This window comes from Gouania willdenowi, chromosome 11 (assembly GCF_900634775.1).
Source record: "Gouania willdenowi chromosome 11, fGouWil2.1, whole genome shotgun sequence".
Lineage (NCBI taxonomy): Eukaryota > Metazoa > Chordata > Actinopteri > Blenniiformes > Gobiesocidae > Gouania > Gouania willdenowi.
Genome location: NC_041054.1, coordinates 2,781,476 through 2,798,983, shown reverse-complemented (window position 1 = coordinate 2,798,983; position 17,508 = coordinate 2,781,476). Strand labels below are relative to the sequence as shown.

The 17,508-nt window shown below is 41.7% G+C and overlaps 2 protein-coding genes across 3 annotated transcripts; both read right to left on the bottom strand.

Moving 5' to 3' along the window:
* Window positions 1-374: 374 nt before the first annotated feature.
* On the bottom strand, window positions 375-8,740 carry LOC114472150 (zinc finger and BTB domain-containing protein 22-like). Of its 2 annotated transcripts, none has more exons than XM_028461277.1 (5): window positions 8,560-8,740; window positions 4,396-4,608; window positions 2,291-2,998; window positions 1,731-1,994; window positions 375-1,377 (listed from the first exon to the last, which is right to left on the bottom strand). In XM_028461277.1, the coding sequence occupies exons 2-5, from the start codon at window positions 4,606-4,608 to the stop codon at window positions 682-684; spliced, it is 1,881 nt and encodes a 626-aa protein (XP_028317078.1). In that variant the 5' UTR covers window positions 8,560-8,740; the 3' UTR covers window positions 375-681. The 2 variants fall into 2 exon arrangements, with proteins under 2 accessions (XP_028317078.1, XP_028317079.1); XM_028461278.1 differs by having other exon boundaries at window positions 1,731-1,985.
* A 915-nt stretch (window positions 8,741-9,655) lies between these two features.
* Window positions 9,656-17,165, bottom strand: kifc1 (kinesin family member C1). Its single transcript, XM_028461356.1, has 17 exons — window positions 17,066-17,165; window positions 15,838-15,930; window positions 15,550-15,649; window positions 15,385-15,438; window positions 15,189-15,272; window positions 14,888-15,077; window positions 14,644-14,809; window positions 13,662-13,829; window positions 13,479-13,592; window positions 13,292-13,378; window positions 13,019-13,216; window positions 12,190-12,354; window positions 11,927-12,065; window positions 11,041-11,180; window positions 10,879-10,952; window positions 10,692-10,767; window positions 9,656-9,829 (listed from the first exon to the last, which is right to left on the bottom strand). Exons 2-17 carry the CDS (start codon window positions 15,925-15,927, stop codon window positions 9,785-9,787), a joined length of 1,890 nt encoding a protein of 629 aa, XP_028317157.1. The 5' UTR covers window positions 15,928-15,930; window positions 17,066-17,165; the 3' UTR covers window positions 9,656-9,784.
* Window positions 17,166-17,508: the final 343 nt, after the last annotated feature.

The following is a 17,508-nucleotide window of genomic DNA, read 5'->3' as shown; positions in this document are numbered from 1 at the left end:
TTTTGCACACACACACACACACACATATATAGGCCATTTGTGTTTTTTGTTGATATTTAGGCTGATATTAGTAATTTTTATGTATGATTTATGTTTGTGTATTTCTGTTGTTTTGTATATTTTTCTGTTATTACTTCCACCAAGGATGTGATTTTTGTTGTGTATTTTTCTGGTCATCTTGTGTGTTCTTGCAGTATTTTGTTGTCATTTTGTGTATTTTGGCTATAGTTCTGTATACTTTCATGTTCTGAGAATTTTTGAGTAATTTTGTGTATTTCTGTCATTTTGTTAATTTCTGTTGCTATTTAGTATATTTGTCTGTAATTTTTCTGGTCATCTTGTTTGTTTTTGGAGTCATTTATATATTGTTCTGCATATGTTGGTGGTTTTAACCTCTTTTAGGTCCATTCTTTTTTTTTTTGGTTTGCTCTGCACACATTCTTCCACAAATAAAAATAAACTTTTGACAACACGTGGCATGTTTGTGCGATAACTCACTCGGACACAAACGACTACATCGCGATGAGGTTAGATTAGCGCTTGTTTTCCACACACACACTCTGAGCTACATTTGTGCAACAACAACCACAAACACGTAAGAAGAAGCAGGTCCAGGTCCAGGTAGGTCGCGTTTGGAGTTTCCATGGTGACCGTTCGGAGAAGCTCCAAACTGTTTTTCTTTTAAGTGACGCTGCTTTCGTCTCCTCTGCCGTCGTGGTCGCCCGTGCTCCGGCCGAGCCCTGCACTCCCAAACATGGCTGAGCCTGGTTCCTCTCCTCCTCCGCCGCCCTCGCGCCTCTCGCAGTTGGACCGGTGCCTCATGAAGCTGTCCCTCCACATGAACTTCTTTCCGCAGCTGAGGCAGTCGTAGGGTTTGAGTCCCGTGTGCGTCTTCATGTGCTCCGTCAGGTGATGCTTCATCTTGAACTTCTTGGCGCAGACGGGGCAGTGGAACGGCCGGAGGTCCAGGTGCATGTTGATGTGGCGGTCCCTCATGCTCTTGTGAGTGAACGTCTTACCGCAGTGGCACATGAACACCTTCCCTGAAGCCCCGCCCACCCCGTCGCCGCCCTCCGATCCAGACAGGTGGACCGAGCCGTGGTCCAGACCAGGCCCTTTGAAGGACGCGCCCCCCATCATGCCCAGAGGGGGCGGGGGGGCTTCCAGAGAGAGGCCGGCCCCCTGGCTGTAGAGGAGGATCTGGTTCCCCTGCATGTCCAGGGGGAGGAGCTGAGCCCGGGGCTGGACCTGGACCTGGCCCAGCAGAGACGACACGGCCCGGGTACCACCGGGGTTCTCCTGAAAGTGCTGAGTCATCGTCTGCTCCATCAGGCTGCCCTCGTACTTCAGGTAGTCCTCCGACGACTGACAGAAGTCCTACAGACACACACACAGGGTGGGAGTCAATTACATTCTTAAATTACAATTACGTCTTCAATTATCCATGTTTAAATGTAACAATTAAAATTATTATTTTTCTCCTGAAAGTTACATGCAATTACTAAAATTCAATTACAATTAATCACAATTACTGAGCCTGAAATAAATAAGCCCATAAAAGGAAACCTTCCTCTTGTTAGCTTCCTGTTAGCATCTCTTCTGATAACGGGTAAATAATTGTAATTGAATATGGATAATTGAAAACGTAATTGTAATTTAACAATGTAAATGACCCCCAACGTTGGCCAGTGGACCAAACCAGGCCGCTGCGGTCCCAACGAGCGGATCACCTGTGAGTCCACGTCAGCGTCGGACAGACTCCTGACGTTGGAGATGTTGAAGCCGTCTCTCTCCTCCCTCGTTCTGACCCGCTCCATCTCTCCATCTTCATCCTCCTCCTCCTCCTCATCCTCTCCCTCCTCCCCCGACACCACGATGAGGTCGTCGTCCTGACTGTGTTCCGTTTTCACTACCACCCACTGCTTGCGGGGCATGATGCTCGGCTGGCTATAGGTGGGGCGTTTCTGTGGGGGCGGGGCTAAATCCTGGCCGTCCTTTCACAGCAGGGAAAAGACGAAGGATAAGTTTGACGTGCGGGACAAAGTCCTCCAGGCAGGGCTGGGGTTAATTACATTTTTCAGTTACAATTACGTTTTTAAATTATCCATGTTCAATTATGATTACAGTCACCAGCATTTTTTCCAATTACAATGAAATTACAATTGTTTTTTATCCCCAGAAAGTCAAATACAATTCCATTCTCAATGACTGAATTTCAATTACAATTAATCAATAATTATCAATTTCATGATTACTGTCATAATTGACTCTAAACCTGGTCTCTGCTCACCTGGTACGACGACACGCCGAAGCTGTCGCTGACTCCGACCTCCTGCTCCGACGCTGAGCTCCTTTTCTTCCTCTTCCAGCTCCCTCCCCCTCCTCCTCCTCCTCCTCCTCCTCGCTTCCTCTGCCGGTACAGCCCCTCCTCCTCTTCCTCCTCCTCCTCATCCTCTCCTTCCTCCTCCTCTTCCTCGATGAGGAAGGCCTCCTCTCCTCCTGACGGCGTGCAGTAGCTAGGGGTGTTTCCGTTGCCGCCTCCTCCGTCGGCTGACGCGGCGGTAGAGGCGGAGCCGCTGAAGCCGTTGCCATGGCGAGGGCTGAAGTAGTTGGTGCTGCTCGGTGACTGGCTCTCGCTCACTAACCTACCGGGGGGAGGCGGGGCCACCCGGGGGTCCACAGGTGGAGCTGCACCTCCGTCGCCACCTGCAGGGACGTCTGCGTTACTGCTGCTGGGGTTGGTTGATCCTCCATCAGCCCCTCCTCCTCTTACTCCTCCTCCTCCTCCCGCCGCCGCCGCTCGGCCCTCCTTCAGCAGCTCCGTGCACTTATCCACGATGTGCCACATCTGCAGGACGCTGCCCACCGTCAGGTAGTTAACGATGTCGTCACGCAGCATGCTGAGCTGTCCCGTGTAGGCACAGCTCAGAACGCCCTCAAAGGCCAGAGGATCCATCAGTGCCGGGATGGACACGGTCGACATGTTCTTCAGCAGAACCTGAAGGACACGCAACGTAAAGCACCGTTATTTTTATATGTGTTTTTGGAGTCATTTATCATCATTTTGTGTATTATTGCTATAGTTATGTGCAGTAATTTTGTGTTATTTTCCTGTCATTTTGTGTGTTTTTAGTTGTTTTTTTGCAGTATAAAGTCAGTCCATCGGCCGCCTGTTGCCCACGGCTGTCCCTAGAAAACATCACGAGATACATCACAGATTATATTTAATCCCTCAGGCTTTCACGCCATATTAGGTAAAGAAGGAAAAAAAATGTGAATGAGAGACACACAACGCAGAATAAATAGAACAAGGTTAAATACAGGAATAACGAGTAAATATTTAATGACAAAAGTTGGCTACTAGGGCTGTGTAGAGCAGTGCTTCCCGAAATGGGGGTACATTTACTATTAAAGTATTAAAAATGTGGGGTTTTATAATGTTTATTTTTAGTTAAAAAATGATAAAAATCCCAAATATTACCAGCAACTCATAAAATGACAACAAAAACACATGAAAAAAGAGATAAATACACTGAATAATTAAAAGAACATACAAACAACAACAAAATGACATAAAAAAACACGCACACTAAGAGAAAAAAATACTATTACTAGCAACTCACAAAACAACAACAAATACACACTAAATGAGAGAAAAATACAAAAGATCACTACATTACATATACAAAAATAATAGAGAAAAATACAAAACAACAGCAAAAAATGCACACACTAAGATAAAATAATGTAAATAATACCAACAACAGACAAAAACAACAACAAAAGAACTAAAAATAAGAGAAAAATATACTGAATAATACAAATAGCAGACAAACTACAACAAAATACACAAAAAACACCCCAAATGACACAAAAATACACAAAATAATCTTGATTAGAACATGAACTGAAAATATAAAGGTCCTACATCAGGTTGCAGTGACAGGAAATGATAAAAACTATAAAAATAAATCTATTCAGGACTCACTAAATACTCTTTCTTTCCACTTATTTACTAAATGAGATTCTTTAACATGTGCATTATCACTCATTAATTCCATCATTGTGCTCTATAGTGGTTTTTTCAAGGAATTCTGGGAAAAATGTAGTCAGACATAAAGGGGTACTTGGACACATTTATATTGTTGTATTATTATTTATCTTATTTTTTCTACTGTAATGTGTGCACTTTTATTTAATAAACAGTCTTTTACTTAAATATGTAAGTTTTTCTTTCTTTCATTAGTGTTTATTCTTTTTATTTGTAATATTTCTTAAGCCTTTGTAACACAAGTAATTTCCCCCTGGGATAAATAAAGTTTTACTGATTCAGAAATAAGAGATACTTGAGTCTAAAAAGGTTTGAGACCCACTGGTGCAGAACACTGCTCGTACCTGGTCATGGAAGTAGGGCGAGGAGGCGGCCAGGACGCAGCGGTGGGCCTTGAACACCCGGTCCTGGACGTGGATGGAGAGGTCACAGAGACGTCCGTTCTCCCTCTGTTGGTTCAGGCTGTCCAGCACTGACGTCTGAGCGCTGGGGAAGCTCACGTGCACCACGGAGCTAGTGCTGCTGCTGATTCCCACCTCCACAGGCTGAGGCTCCATCTAAACACAGAGGCTCAAAGCTCAGCAGAGGAACCAGAGCAGCTTCCTCTGAGCGTCAACATTTAAACACTCATTCTGCTATTCAAACACTGTCAGACCTCTGGGGGTATATCATCAGGTTTAGGTCCAGGTTTAACCTGATACTTTGGCTCCATTAAGCCGGGTTCTAACTGGAACGACCATTTCATCAGCAAGAAGACACTTTAGTTACCATAGTAACAGTCTGCGGTCAAACCTGGTCCTGACCAGGTTTAAGCAGCAGACTTGGCTTAAGCTGCAGACGCACACTCTCATGAAACCATGTCATCATTATTAAAGAAGTCATTTAGTGATGCTTTAAAACACTCAATAAAGAAGTAAAAAAGACTTCTGTTGTACTTTAAAATACCACTTTAGTGCAGTATTTTTAAAGGAAAATAAACAGAATATCATGGTAAATGTTTCATTAAGATTTTAAATTGATACAAATGACGATAGCATCATTATCTTATTACGTGTTTAATGTGTACCGTATTTTTAACGAGTTTAATTTTAATCAGTCTTCATGTGTTTAAACCATCAGTAATAATAATAGGCAGTGGCTACCCGTACGTAGCCGTATAAATATACCGACATTCTATCCGTACATAGCGCCCCTCATTGGCCAGTTTAGGTGACGTGACAGGTCACGTGATTAAGACGCTACGTACTTGTGCTTCTGTTTGCCATTAATATGTATATTCCTAAACTACGTTACGGACATGCTACGTATTTATGAATTGTTGTGATATTCATGCGTAGCGCCCCTCATTGGCCAGTATTTCTGTTTGCTATTAATACGTAGTATCATAAACTACGTTACTTTACTAACAGTAACCCTAACCTTCTGGAGTGGATTTGAATTTCTTGCCACCGTGAATTCGTACGTGTATCGCTTGTTCAGCCATTTTTTTTCTGATTTGAATGTACGAAATGGCAGTGACGTGCCGTGAGCACTAGGGTAGGGTAGGCAGGGCGTTCCAAATCGGGACCACCAATGTCAACACCAATGACAATTTCATATGTTTCTGCTGGCAAGTGTTAATTCAATTCAACTTTATTTGTATCGTGCAATTTACAACAAAGAAAGAAAATTCATCATAAGAAAAAAAAACCCCAACATGATCCACATGAACAAGCATTTAGCCATCTAACAAAATCAACGGCGTAAAACACCATTAAAGAAACATAAATAATTATGTTTCTTTAATAAACAACCTGGTTGAAACCAATGTGTTGTCATCAAGCTCTGCTGAAGCTATTTGATTCAGGTGTGTTGGAGCAGGGACACATCTAAAAGTCTCAGGAATCCGGCCCACGAGGACTGGAGTTTGCCATCTCTGAATTATTTATATAGTCTCCATACCAGTGACGTGTCGTCAGGGTAGGCAAGGTAGGCAGTGCCTACCCAAGGGTGAACTGATATTTTGATTATTTGTTTTAATTATAACATAATTATAAATTATTTTTATTTTTGCATTTCCAATAGCCTACAGTACCTATAAGTTTGAAAGTGCCCGCATTTTGTGCGTTTCATGGCCCAAATTAGCCACTTTGATGCCTATAGGGACATGTGCGTATCTATGTATCCATCTCCTCCGTTTACCGCACGGTATAAATGTCCACATTCATTGAGGATCCAGAGATTAATAAAGAGAAAGCTCTAAATATACAGAGAGGGAGGGGCTTCATGGACAGTCACAGGGCAGATCACTTAAGGCTCCCCGATGTGACATCCAGCGCCGCACACAGCTGAGCTGCTCCCTCCGTTCATTTGAATTTCATGTTTAATGCCAAATTCCAAGAAACTGTTCATTAAAACACTCCCAAGTCTCATAAATAACATTCTATTATCATTGAGAGTTACAGTATCATCTTTTATTAAACGCTGACAGGTGTATTTAAAGTGCTATAGTGCACTGCATGCGGCCTTAAGAAAAAAAATGTAAAGTGCTGTAGTGCATTACACATAGCCCTCATGTGCATTATAAAAATGTTACCGTAGTTTAAATCAATTGTGGTCACAAGTCGGTGTTAATCTGAGCCACTCCTTTAAATGACTTTTAAAAGTGTTAAAGCTGTGGTTGATAAACTGTTCCACTGAACGCTGCCTTTGTAGGACAGGATGTCAGAGACCAGCTGGTTATACAGTAGCTTACATGGAAAAGGATCATACAGTACAAAAACATCATAGCAGCTTTATCAGTCATTGACCGTCTTATTTGGCTAAAGTTAAACAATGTATTTAATTATTCTTGTTGACATGACTCTTGAAGCAGAGTGTAGAGTCGAACAACACTCCTAAATATTTAAGTTAAGTAATATTGATGTCATCATTTAGATTGTTCCATATTCCGACACCCTGAACTGAAATGCACCTTTCTTTTGTAACCGACTACACCTAGCGACCTAGGAAGCAGCGGAGCCTCGTGCCAGCAGAGGAGTCATACGCAGGAGCAGGGCTAGCAACAAAGCTAAAAGCTAATCCTGAGAGAACGCCGCTTCCTTCCATCCTGCGTTCTAATGTCTGCTCCCTGGAGAACAAACTGGATGAGCTGAAGCTGGATTTCAATGTAAGACAGGAGATGAGGGCGGTGGTGTTTGTACAGTATATACACCAATAACAACAAAGGTGAGCTAGTCTCATGTCACTGCTCTCCTGATGTAGAACTACTCACTATAAAATGCAGACATTGTTCTTCCCTGATCTGTTATAACTTTTGACAGTCTATAAAACTCCACGTTTTTCACGTTCTGACCGATTATTACAGCCAAAAACACGACAATAGTTCACCATTTCCTCTCAAAACTCGGGATTTGCTCGTGTATGTGTGGTTTGTAAACAGGCTGCGTCTCATTCACTCATTCCCCCTGTCCACAGCCACCACCATTATAGCTCAGCTTCACACTTGTCACCATACTGGCTTGATTACACAACATAATAAGCACAATATATTCTACAACTTCACATCTCACCCTCACTGGAAAACAATCTATTCTTCCCCACCCTTTCTATTTCCTACCTTGAGCCTCTCCTCCCTGCTCCCTCTCCACTTAGGTGTAACACTGCTCTCCCTTTTTATATCCTCCCTCTAATAAAAGATTTCTTACCCTTCCTTCGGGAGGGCTGGTGATGGTCACAATTAAGCAATAAAATAAAGCAATTTATTTTATTGCAATAATAAAACATGCATTGTTGTCTCACAATGATTGCACTTCTTGTAGTGTTGACCTAAACTGGCTGCTTACCTCCAAAACTGCGACTTCCGGGTTGATGACGCCCGGTGAAAACCCTCTATTCTATACGGCTCTGATTTATGCTATAGGGAGCCATTGCAAGAGAGTCAAAGAGCCACATGAGGCTCCAGAGCCGCAGGTTGTAGACCCCCGATTTAAGGTAATGAACAACACTTAATGACACCTCATTCATGCTAATGACAGGTGTTCATGTCATAATAATCACATCCTAATGTCAGCATTTATGCATAAAAACTTCAAGTCAAGCGTTAACATTTATTGTGACTGTAGGACTTTATTCTCATAAATTAAGATTTTTTGTCTGGAGGTGAAGCTTGTTTTGCTCTGGTTAGGAATGACTGGGTGTCATTATGGGATGGAGACATCATGTGTGCACAGGTGCGTGGCAGTGTGTGACACACACACACACACAGTGCAGCTGATTGAGATGCAGCAGCTGTTCTGTGGCCTACAGCTCACACACTCACAGCTACAGTCCATGCTCTGTGATGACAGTGCGTGTTATGAACGTGCACGATGATCAGAGAACACGCACCGCGAATCGAACACGCACCCGTACACGCACGCTCCCAGCCCCCACCGCTGCACACGTGACGTTAGCCGCCGAGCTAGCTGCTAGCTCCGTCCGTCGGCTAACGTAGAGCCTCCAGAGCCGCTCCACGGTTCGGGACTCACCGGTTCAGTCGGTCCCGGAGGATCCGGAGCTCGAGCTGAAGGCGGGGCGGGCAGCCGCGGTGTCCGCGTGCCAGAGGCTGAGCAGCATTTTCACCGCGAGCCTGTGGATGTGATCAGACAGAGAAGTGCGCCTTTAACGCGTCCAGACACTGAGGAGCAGAGCTCGGCCGACAGAAAATCACTCATGCTGAAGAACAACTTTAATCCTCCCGCTGTCTTTAGGGGTCATTTTGACCCTATTATATGTTCATAAATCAAGAATTAATAGCTGACTTTTTTCTTTTTGCTTCACATTTCAATGACTTTATCTAATTTGATGGGCAGGGCCGGCTTTATTTTTAATTTCGCCTTTATTCTCAACATTAGATTTCAACTTTATTGTTGAAATTTCAAATTTAATTTTTATATTTTAACTTTATTTGCAAAGTAAAGGGGAAAAAAAAAATTATCCATCAAAATTGGCCCTAATGCTCTAACGTACTTTAACATATAAACTAAGATTGTATTATTGTAAAATGTACATTTTCAGTTTTGTCGCCCCCTAGGGTCCAGTTCACAGAATGCATGCTTGATTCCTAATTTTCACTCATTCCAGATTAAGACAAATAAACAGTAAATATAAAATGTTATTTTAAAAGGTAGTCAAACCTGGTCCTGAAGAATTAATGATTGTCATTTTAATTATTCTTGACAGTATTTTAAGACATGTTTTCTTTTTGACACAGATCATTCCCCCCCCCCCCCCCATGGTCTTGTGTCCCTAAATGTATTTCTTTTTTGTAACATCCCTGCAAATTATCATCCTTTAAGTGTACAGTGTGAACATTAAAGTTCCAGGCTTTGATGTGTGATCATTAATGCCGACACAAGAGGAGAAAAAGGCTCGTTCACTCAATGCCTTTATTACAGCAGTGTGTGTAAGAGTGAAAATACTAAATGTGACAGGATTTAAAACTACATAAAAGATGAATCTATAAAGATTCATCAAGGTGATCATGCTGTCAAACATGCACAGATACAAGTTGGTTTTTATTAGAAAAAAGCCATTATTGAAACGACTTGAGAGCACAAACAGGAAGCTTTGGTTTTCAGAGTAAAATAATTGGACTTTGTCTGATTGACACTGAGAGAAACAAACAAACAGAGCATTTGATGAGATTACTGGTAAAAACACAAATAATAATAATAATTAAAAAAAAAAGTTTTCCACTCTTCACTTGGGGAGCTACTTCCTGTTAGCGCTCGCCGTCCCGATCACACAATCGTTCACCTGCGAATGAGAGGGACAAAAAAAAAAAAAAAAAACTGACGATGAGAACAAACATTTGTTTTTATTTGATCGGTTGTTTTCTTTTAACTTCAAATACCACCAACTGGAGGCTCACTCTGTCTCCAAACATCAGAGTTGGGGTTAATTACATTTTTTTTTAGTTACAATTATGTCTAATTATCCATGTTAAATTACAATTCAATTATGATGACAATGACCAGCATTTTATCCTCACAAAGTCAATTACATTATTGCATTCTCAATTACAAAAGTTAAATTACAATTAATCAAAATTACTGAGCCTTTAATAAATAACTTAAAATAAAAGTTAACCTTCCTCTTGTGTTAGCTTTCTGTTAGCATCTCTTAAGATAACGGGTTCTAAATCAGCTGTAAAATACACTAAAAACCAATATCTATCATCTAATTTCTTTCCCATCTTTTGGACACCTTGTTAGGCTTGGTAATCAATGAAAATATAGTTTTAATTTTTTTGGTGTGGGTGTCTGAGCCTTTTTTTTTTTTTTTAATCAGTATATCGCTCAATTCCAATTTCTTTTTTATTTTATGGTAAAATGTGGGAAAGCTTGATATGAAACACATTTTAATAATCGTTAACTACATATGTATAGAACTGTAACATGGTTCCACAGTTTTGCATTAAATTATTATAATTATAGAATTTTCATGACAATTATAAAGTAAATGATCTAAACTCAATTATAATTTCATTACGATTAGGACAGCAACAGATTTTTTAAATCACAATTTGTGCCAAAATTGTAATTAATTATAAATTGCACGATTAAAATCATAATTGACCCCAACTCTGACCAACATAGCAACTTGTTTATGACCTCACCTTACTGGCAAACCTTAATGAGTTCAGGGTTTCTCCAAAGCTGTCGAGCTCAGGGGCGATGTTCACAAACATCAGTCTGAAGAAAGAACGCAGCACAAATCACAGAAGGATTTTCTCACGGTTAAATAAGTTCACACAGTGACTCCAATGGAAACGCTAAAGAAGAAAGACGCAACGAGGAACCCACGTCTTGCTGTTTCCTCCGAGGCAGCCCTGCAGCAAGTATGTCAGCTTGGAGTTCCTGTAGGGAACGTAGCTCTCCTGAAAAAACACACAAAAGGTGATTAAAACAACCACAAATGACAATGTTTAACGTGTGATGTTTAGCTTCAGATAGTCTTGGCTGCACCTTGTTGGCCAGAGCAGCGATGACGATCCCCAGGTTGGACAGAGAGCCGTTGATGGCCGTCATCTCCTTGAAACGCTCGCCCTGAGACTGACTCTTCACCATCCGCTCACTGCCAGCCAGATCCACCAAGCACAGAGTGGCTGCAACACACACACACGTCATTGATTCTACTCTTCACAAATTAAATCCAACCTGATGTCACATGACCCCGCAGTGGGCCAATCAGAGGAAGGCACCTTTACCAGTGCTGTGCGATATGGAGAAAATGCTATATCACAATATAGGTAGATTTATATCCTGATAACGATATATACCCCAAGTACTTCTTCCTTATATATTTTATTACAAATGAAAATAAACCAGAAAAAGAATCCCAAAATAAATGGTACTTCTCCTTTAAGAAACTTCTCCATGAAGGAATATTTGTGACTTTAGCTACATATACTGTTCTCACATTTCTGATTTGTAAATTAGTATGCAAAAATGCCACCAGCGGGTGCAAAAACCAACAATAATGGCCACTGCTATCGTTTTAAACTGTACCTGTAGTGAATTTGACTTCAAAGATTATACAGTATATGATAGAGGTTTCACAAGGTTATATTATTTAAATTAACACTTCCATTTGTGAGACACGTTTGCAGCTATTTTGCTTGGAAGTCATATTGGCTGTAGTGACACAGTTTGTAACCAGACTCATCGATGATTCCGGTCGCTCCGTGGGACCTAATCTGGCCGAAAAAGGAAGCGTTTCACCTCCACACACTAGAGTATCTATTTTCTGCATCGTTAAACTAAACACTTAACGCTCATGTTCAAACACACCTAAACGATACATGGTTATATCGTACGGCAGACGTCTTTATATCGCACAGCATTGACTCACACTTGCACTTGATGTCCCTGCCTGCATTCATCCCCTCGATGTCCAGCTGGAAGACTGAATGGGAGCGAGACGAGCGATCGTTCTGGGCCGTCTGGGCTGTGGCTCGATTCTGATTGGCCAACTCAATCAGACCAAGAACCTTGCAGGAAGTGAGGACCATAATGATTCAATGAGAGCACATTATGCAATAAAAAAAAAAAATCTGTTTTTGGTCGTTTTTGTGTACGTTTTATGTTTGATAAATGATGTTGATGGTCTCCTACCTGGTCCTCGTTGGACACACTCTTGTAGGTGAGGTTGGTAATCGTCACCTCGTTGGCGGTCGACTTGCGGATCTCGTGCTCGGGCCTCTTGTTGGCTTTTCCCGTGTACAGCAGGTCACGCAGAGTCTCGTTGTAAATCTCAACGAAGCTCGCAGTGAAAGTGAACTGAAACAAGGGAGGAAAAAAAAAGCGAAATATGAGATTTTATGTCAACTTTAACAAACCATGAAGGTAAATCAGAAAAATCACATACCCATAACAATGAAGTTTTTCAAAGTTTCTACATGACTTATATATGGCTAATTTTTTTTTTCAGATTGAAGTAGGACCCTTAGTGGTTACAATTGGTTACATTTTGGAAATATATGATACTGAGTGACAATAAATGATGTTTTAAATATAAATCTGTAGAGATTTTCATCAAATATGAAGCCAGTTGTCAGCAGGGAAGGCTACAAAGCCAGGAATTATTGACTAATGTATGGTCACCAACTGCAGCAAGTTTGGTGATAATAATGAACAACAGGCCAAAGATACACGTTTTTGTAAAAAAAAAAAAAAAAAAAAAAAAAAAAAAAAAAATAAAAAAAAAGTTCATGGGGAAGTCCACTGGGCCAAATATGGCACGTGTGCAACTGTAACATGTCACTCAAAGTGATTCCAGTAATTTTTGGCTTGAAATAAATAATATTTCAACCCACGGATGGGTCCCATGATGTTTAAGTGGGTAAATTTGGGGGTAAACGTGCGACTTGTTGAATAAGCTATCATGTGATGATTGAGTTGAAGGTAAAACCTTAAAGCAAGACCACATGGGGTCTTCTCTCACCTGCCAGCCCTGTGCTCCCAGCTTCTCAGAGGCTTTAAATATCTGCTGCACAGCTCTCGGAATGACGCCTCTGCTCTGGTCGAACTCGTCGCCCTCCATCGTGTATGTCTTCCCGCTCCCGGTCTGGCCGTAGGCGAAGCAGCACACATTGTATCCATCCAGAGCTGACTGCACCAGCAGAGAGATCTCCTCAAAAACCTGAAGACGTGAAAAATAAATCAGTTTCCTCCGGCACAGCTGGAACCTTTATTATCCCTCAGCGTTTATATTCACCTCCTGCTGTGATGCGCTCGGGCTGAACACACGGTCGAAACTGAAGTTGTAATTCTTGTGGGTGTCCGCAGCTTTGCCTGTGTGCGACTGAGACGCAGAGCGCTTATTATTAGTTTTGTGTTTCTGATCACCTTGGGCTTTTATTTTGACACAATCATTGGTCGTACAAGCGTTTTTCCGTTCTCACCTCCTCGGTTTTGGCCAACGTTATAGTCTTATTATCGTTGGCAGGCAGCTGGATGTGTTTAAGGTTGCCTCCGTCCACCAGGGGGCGCACTCTACAGAACACCCTGATGTTGCCCTGTGGACATGATGTTAACATTCAGTAATTTAAAAAGTCAGAGACTCCATCACACACACACACACTGACCTTCAGCTCTTGGATGCTGTTGTGGAGGCGCCGGCGTTCCATTTCTCCGGCGTGAAGCTCGTCCTTCTGCTCGCTGACAGTGACCTTCAGGTATCGAACCTGCTCCTCCGTGTCTCTGAGGGTCGTCTGTAGACGAGCCAGAGTCGACTCCTGCACCGACAGCTTCATCTGTTTGATGTGATGAATGAAGGCAGAGTTATGATTAACGTCTCACTAGGGATGGGCGACATAGGCAGAAAAATGCATCCCGACAATTTCTGGTATTTATCACGGTAATAAAATAAATAAATAAAAACAATTCCCAATAAAGTGACAAAAAAATTGGGGGTGATTCTGGCCCGTGGAATAAGGTCTTTGGGGGCATTCTTGGCTAAATTGGGGGCGAAATGGCCCGTGGCCCTCGATAATTTCTGACACCGCGTGCACTTACTGTAACTACGTCATTCGAGTGTGTCGCGCATTTACTCATGTCCATCCATCCATCCATTTTCATACCCGCTTATTCCCATTTAACAGGGTCGCGGGGGTCTGCCGGTGCCAATCTCCGGCTCTCATAGGGCGCTTGGCGGGGGTACACCCTGGACAGGGCGCCAGTCCATCACAGGGCAACAGAGACACAGACAACCACTCACTCTCTCATTCACTCCTATGGGCAATTTAGAGACTCCAACCAACCTTACAGTCATGTTTTTTGGATTGTGGGAGGAAGCCGGAGTACCCGGAGGAAACCCACGCAGCACGGGGAGAACATGCAAACTCCACACAGAAAGGACCCAAGTGTCCACCCCAGGACCTTCTTGCTGTGAGGCGGACGTGCTAACCACTAATCCACCGTGCGCCCTACTTACTCATGTCATCAATGGGAATTTATAGTTTCTATCATGGGATGATATATTCTTACCAGCAGGAGTGTTTTTGATAATATATCGCACATTCTTACGTCCCACACGTCTAACCGTTACAACTGCGTCACATGACGTACCTTGAGCATCTGCAGCTCCGTCTCCTGACTGTCCCGCAGCGTCTCCATGACGCGGTGTTTGCTCTCCAGGTTGGTAAGTTCTCTCTGCAGGAAGCTCCTGTCGCTGGACACTTTGTCTAGTTCTTCTCTGACTCCTGACAGCTTCCTCAGCTCCACCTCGTACGAGCTGAAACGAGCGGACGTTAACGCTCCACACTCGGTGTAGGGAGCTTTTCCCCAGACGAGCTGCTCCTCTTCCTCTCACCTGATCTGGATCTTCTGCTTGTTCAGCTTATCTTCCATTTCCCCGACTTTCACCTGGTTTTGGGCCAACGCGCTCTTCAGGTCTTCGTTCTCTTGGCCGACAGATTTGACCCTAGTCTGGTAATTACGAACCCTGTCCTCCATGTCGGAGACTTTGCCTTTCAGATCCCAGGGCAGCCGCCGGGAACCTCCTGACCCACAAGTGGAAAAAGATGATGGTTGAGCTCCACACAAATGTTGCATCTTATTGCATTATCCATTAGTAATTCAGTGATGAATAAAACTATGAGAAAGGTTTGAACCTGGCTTTGTGCCGTTGGTTGCCACGGGTTGCTTCATGCTGGTTCCCTTTGCCGCTGTCGACGCTATGGGCGGTTTCACCACACCTGATGGAGGTAGCGGGTTGTGTTTACAGCCATTAAATGCTGCTTTAAAAAGTCATCCGTGCAAGTTTAAAATGCTTTTATGAAGCTGAATAAATGAATAAGAACGTCTTACCTCTGGAGGGACCGACCGCCACAGTGGCCGCTCCCGCTGCTCGCACTGTTTTGGCTTTTAAACAAAATAACCATACACGAGAAGATATTACACCTGAGGTAATGCCTCTCACTATGAAACACTTTTAATAAAAACAAATGTTTAACATTAGTGCATATCACTTACACAGAGGTGGCCTGGGCGCCGCAGCTGGAGGTCGTCTACCACCAATGACTGTGGCTGCAGCCTGTGGTTTCACTGGGACCAGCTCCTTTCGACTCTTCTTCTGCACACACACAAAGAAAAGTTACAAAATCAGGGCTTTGGGTTAAAAAAAAACCAAAACATTGTTTTAGCAGCACCAACCCAACTGTCTAGTGTTTGTATCGTCAACAAAGCTGCAACAGAGGCTGTTTGCTTTTTTTAATGTCATGTAAAATATGAAACAAAGCGTTATTTGTTCATAATACATACCTGAGCAGGTCCAACATCTTGGATGTTCTCCGAGCTGCTGCTGTTCGTCAGAACTCTTTTGTTTGACATAACTGGCAAACGGGACATCATACGCTGTGGACAAAGATGAGATTCAGTGTCAGGACGGACAAATCAAAGAGAAAAATAGAACAATAAATTAATTTCCCTTGTGGACACTTATTAATTTAATTATGCATCTGAAAAGTGAATAAAATATCAAAATAAGTTACAAAATACAAAAAGTGCCTTTAGAAGACTCTAAAATCAAGATTTTCCTATAAATCAAAGGCAAAATGTTTGTAATTAAACAATCGTGTAATTTATTTTAGGTGGACATATAATATCCTGATTCAACCAAATTAATCATAAATCATTACACAAGGACAATCATGTTTCAAAAATATATATATAGCAAGTGTACAAAGCAGAATGTGCAACTGTATTTACACAAACATGAATAATAACCCTCATGGAATACTAAATTGAGACCATATGATTGAAATTACGTAGCTAGAGTTCTTCTTAAAAGTTTATGTAAAGACGACAACATTATGTCTTCAATACAATGGATTAAATCTGATAATTGCAAGAAAATTGTTGCCTTTTCACCTTTCTGTGTTCATAATGTTATGGCTGATAAATATGTGTACAAATCATGTCCTACTGAGTGACTGAATTTATTTATTAACACGTCAAAACTACTATTTTTTTGAATAATCCTAAACTTCTACTCATTTTTAATACCAATTTAAAATGCAGTCAATTAAATATTCCACATGCAGTATTAAAGATTAAACAGAACGTCAATTCAGAAAAATAAATAAATATATATATATAGTTGTACCTTAGATGTTTTATTCATGACCAAAAAAAAAAAGAATTTAAAAAAGTAAACAGGAATTTTTAAACTGATTACGTCACATCCTGCTTGTGTGCTGATATTTGTTTACAACTTTACTTCTTTACGCCTGTATTAAACTTAACTCTCTCTAAAATTAGCACTTATTTTTCCAGTTTTATGCCAAGGTATGAAATAAAGGTCCAAAAACCGGGTTTTATTGTTCAACATAAGCGGAAAACCTCACGTCAGCTTCACAGCTAAACTTCTAGTGTTAGCTCGAGCTTTTCAAATAAAACTACGCAGGTGAAAAGTAGAACTACAGTCGTTTAAAGTGTGAAATTGTTTATTATTTTTTTATTGATTGTGTTCAATAAAGTAAACACTTACCGGGTACAGAGCAGAGCCAGCAGGAAGAAGTCCTTCGGTTTACCGTCAGCAGCCGTTTGAATTTCAAATCCCAATGTTTCAGTGCACGCCTCCAAAGAGCAGCTCTGATTGGCTGGGATCATGTTTGTACCGCCTCTCTTACAAAGTGTGCTCGTTTGGTACTACAAAGTGCTCCGCTTGGGCGGGTAAGATACATTTTGTGCATTACCGCCCACAGAAGCGTCGCCTTGTATATACAAACTCATTCTATTCGACAGGTTTTGTATTTACTATAAATTATATATTACTCTCAAATAAACTGGTTAAAAAAACAGCAGTTATAGTTTGATAACCAATATATGCATATTTTAATTGTTTTTATAGCACCCGCTTGATAAAAATTTTATATTTAAAAATACACAAAAACGCCTCCAGCAGCACAAAAAACAATAAAAACTCAAAAT